This window comes from Gekko japonicus, unplaced genomic scaffold (assembly GCF_001447785.1).
Source record: "Gekko japonicus isolate JY-2015 unplaced genomic scaffold, Gekko_japonicus_V1.1 scaffold6255, whole genome shotgun sequence".
NCBI classification, from domain to species: domain Eukaryota; kingdom Metazoa; phylum Chordata; class Lepidosauria; order Squamata; family Gekkonidae; genus Gekko; species Gekko japonicus.
This window is the reverse complement of record NW_015166632.1, coordinates 1,920-2,775: the sequence shown is the minus strand read 5'-3', so window position 1 is coordinate 2,775 and position 856 is coordinate 1,920. Positions and strand designations below refer to the sequence as shown.

Here is an 856-nt window from a genome sequence, read left to right as displayed (position 1 = left end):
CCCCCCAATAGCTAGCAATCTAAAATAGTCCAGTGGCACCTTTAAGACCAGGTTTTATTCAGGTACAAGCTCTCCCTCCTCTGCGAGGACAGATCTGCACATTCCCCTCCCCCCCAATAGCTAGCAATCCAAAACAGTCCAGTGGACCCTGAGCAGTGGGTGTTGCCTTCTGACACACTTCCGGTGACGCCAGGGGGCGTGGCCTATGCAAATAAGTTATGCTAATGAGTTATGCTAATGAGCTCCTGCACCTCTTTTCCTACGAAATGACCCCTGGTGGGGGGTACCTTGTATCGAAGCCACAGTGGGTCCACATACACGCGCGTGCAAAACTCACTCCGGCATTGCTTGTGTCCTCTGCAGCATCGACAAGGACGGCACGATGACCATCGACTGGCACGAATGGCGGGACCATTTCATCCTCAACCCCTTGGAGAACATGGAGGAGATCGTACATTACTGGAAGCACTCGACGGTGAGTCTTGGATCCCACCCAGGGTCGGACCTGGGGTTGCTTCCTGTTGTCCCCCCCCCATATCCCCCAGATATCCAGGAAACAAGAAGGGAGTTCTAGAGTTCCACCTCCCTGCAATGACACATCCATCTGGCAGCATAAATATGAACCTTTTTGACCCTGGGGTGTGGTTGGAGGGTAATACAGCAGCAAGTCTCACGAAGGATATTGCAGAGCTGGAAAAAGCACAGGGCAAGCAAGATGGATAGGGGTTTGGAGGGTCTAGAGAATCTGGGACTTTTCAATTTAGAAAGAAAAATGACTTAGGGGGGATGTGATTGAGGTTTCGGGAGGGGCTTTCAGTGGCTACTAGCTGTGGTGGCTGAGGGGAACATCCACTTC

General features: G+C 52.1%; 1 protein-coding gene across 1 annotated transcript in view; it reads left to right on the top strand.

The window, feature by feature from the left end:
- The window catches only part of LOC107111440 (calcium-binding mitochondrial carrier protein SCaMC-3-like), a gene marked incomplete at both ends in the record, with an annotated part of 13,312 nt that extends 12,837 nt beyond the window's left edge, over positions 1–475 (top strand). Inside the window, one exon of the mRNA XM_015412406.1 lies at positions 364–475. Within this exon, the coding sequence (XP_015267892.1) occupies positions 364–475 (112 nt within the window). The remainder of the gene's footprint in view (positions 1–363) is intronic.
- Positions 476–856: the final 381 nt, after the last annotated feature.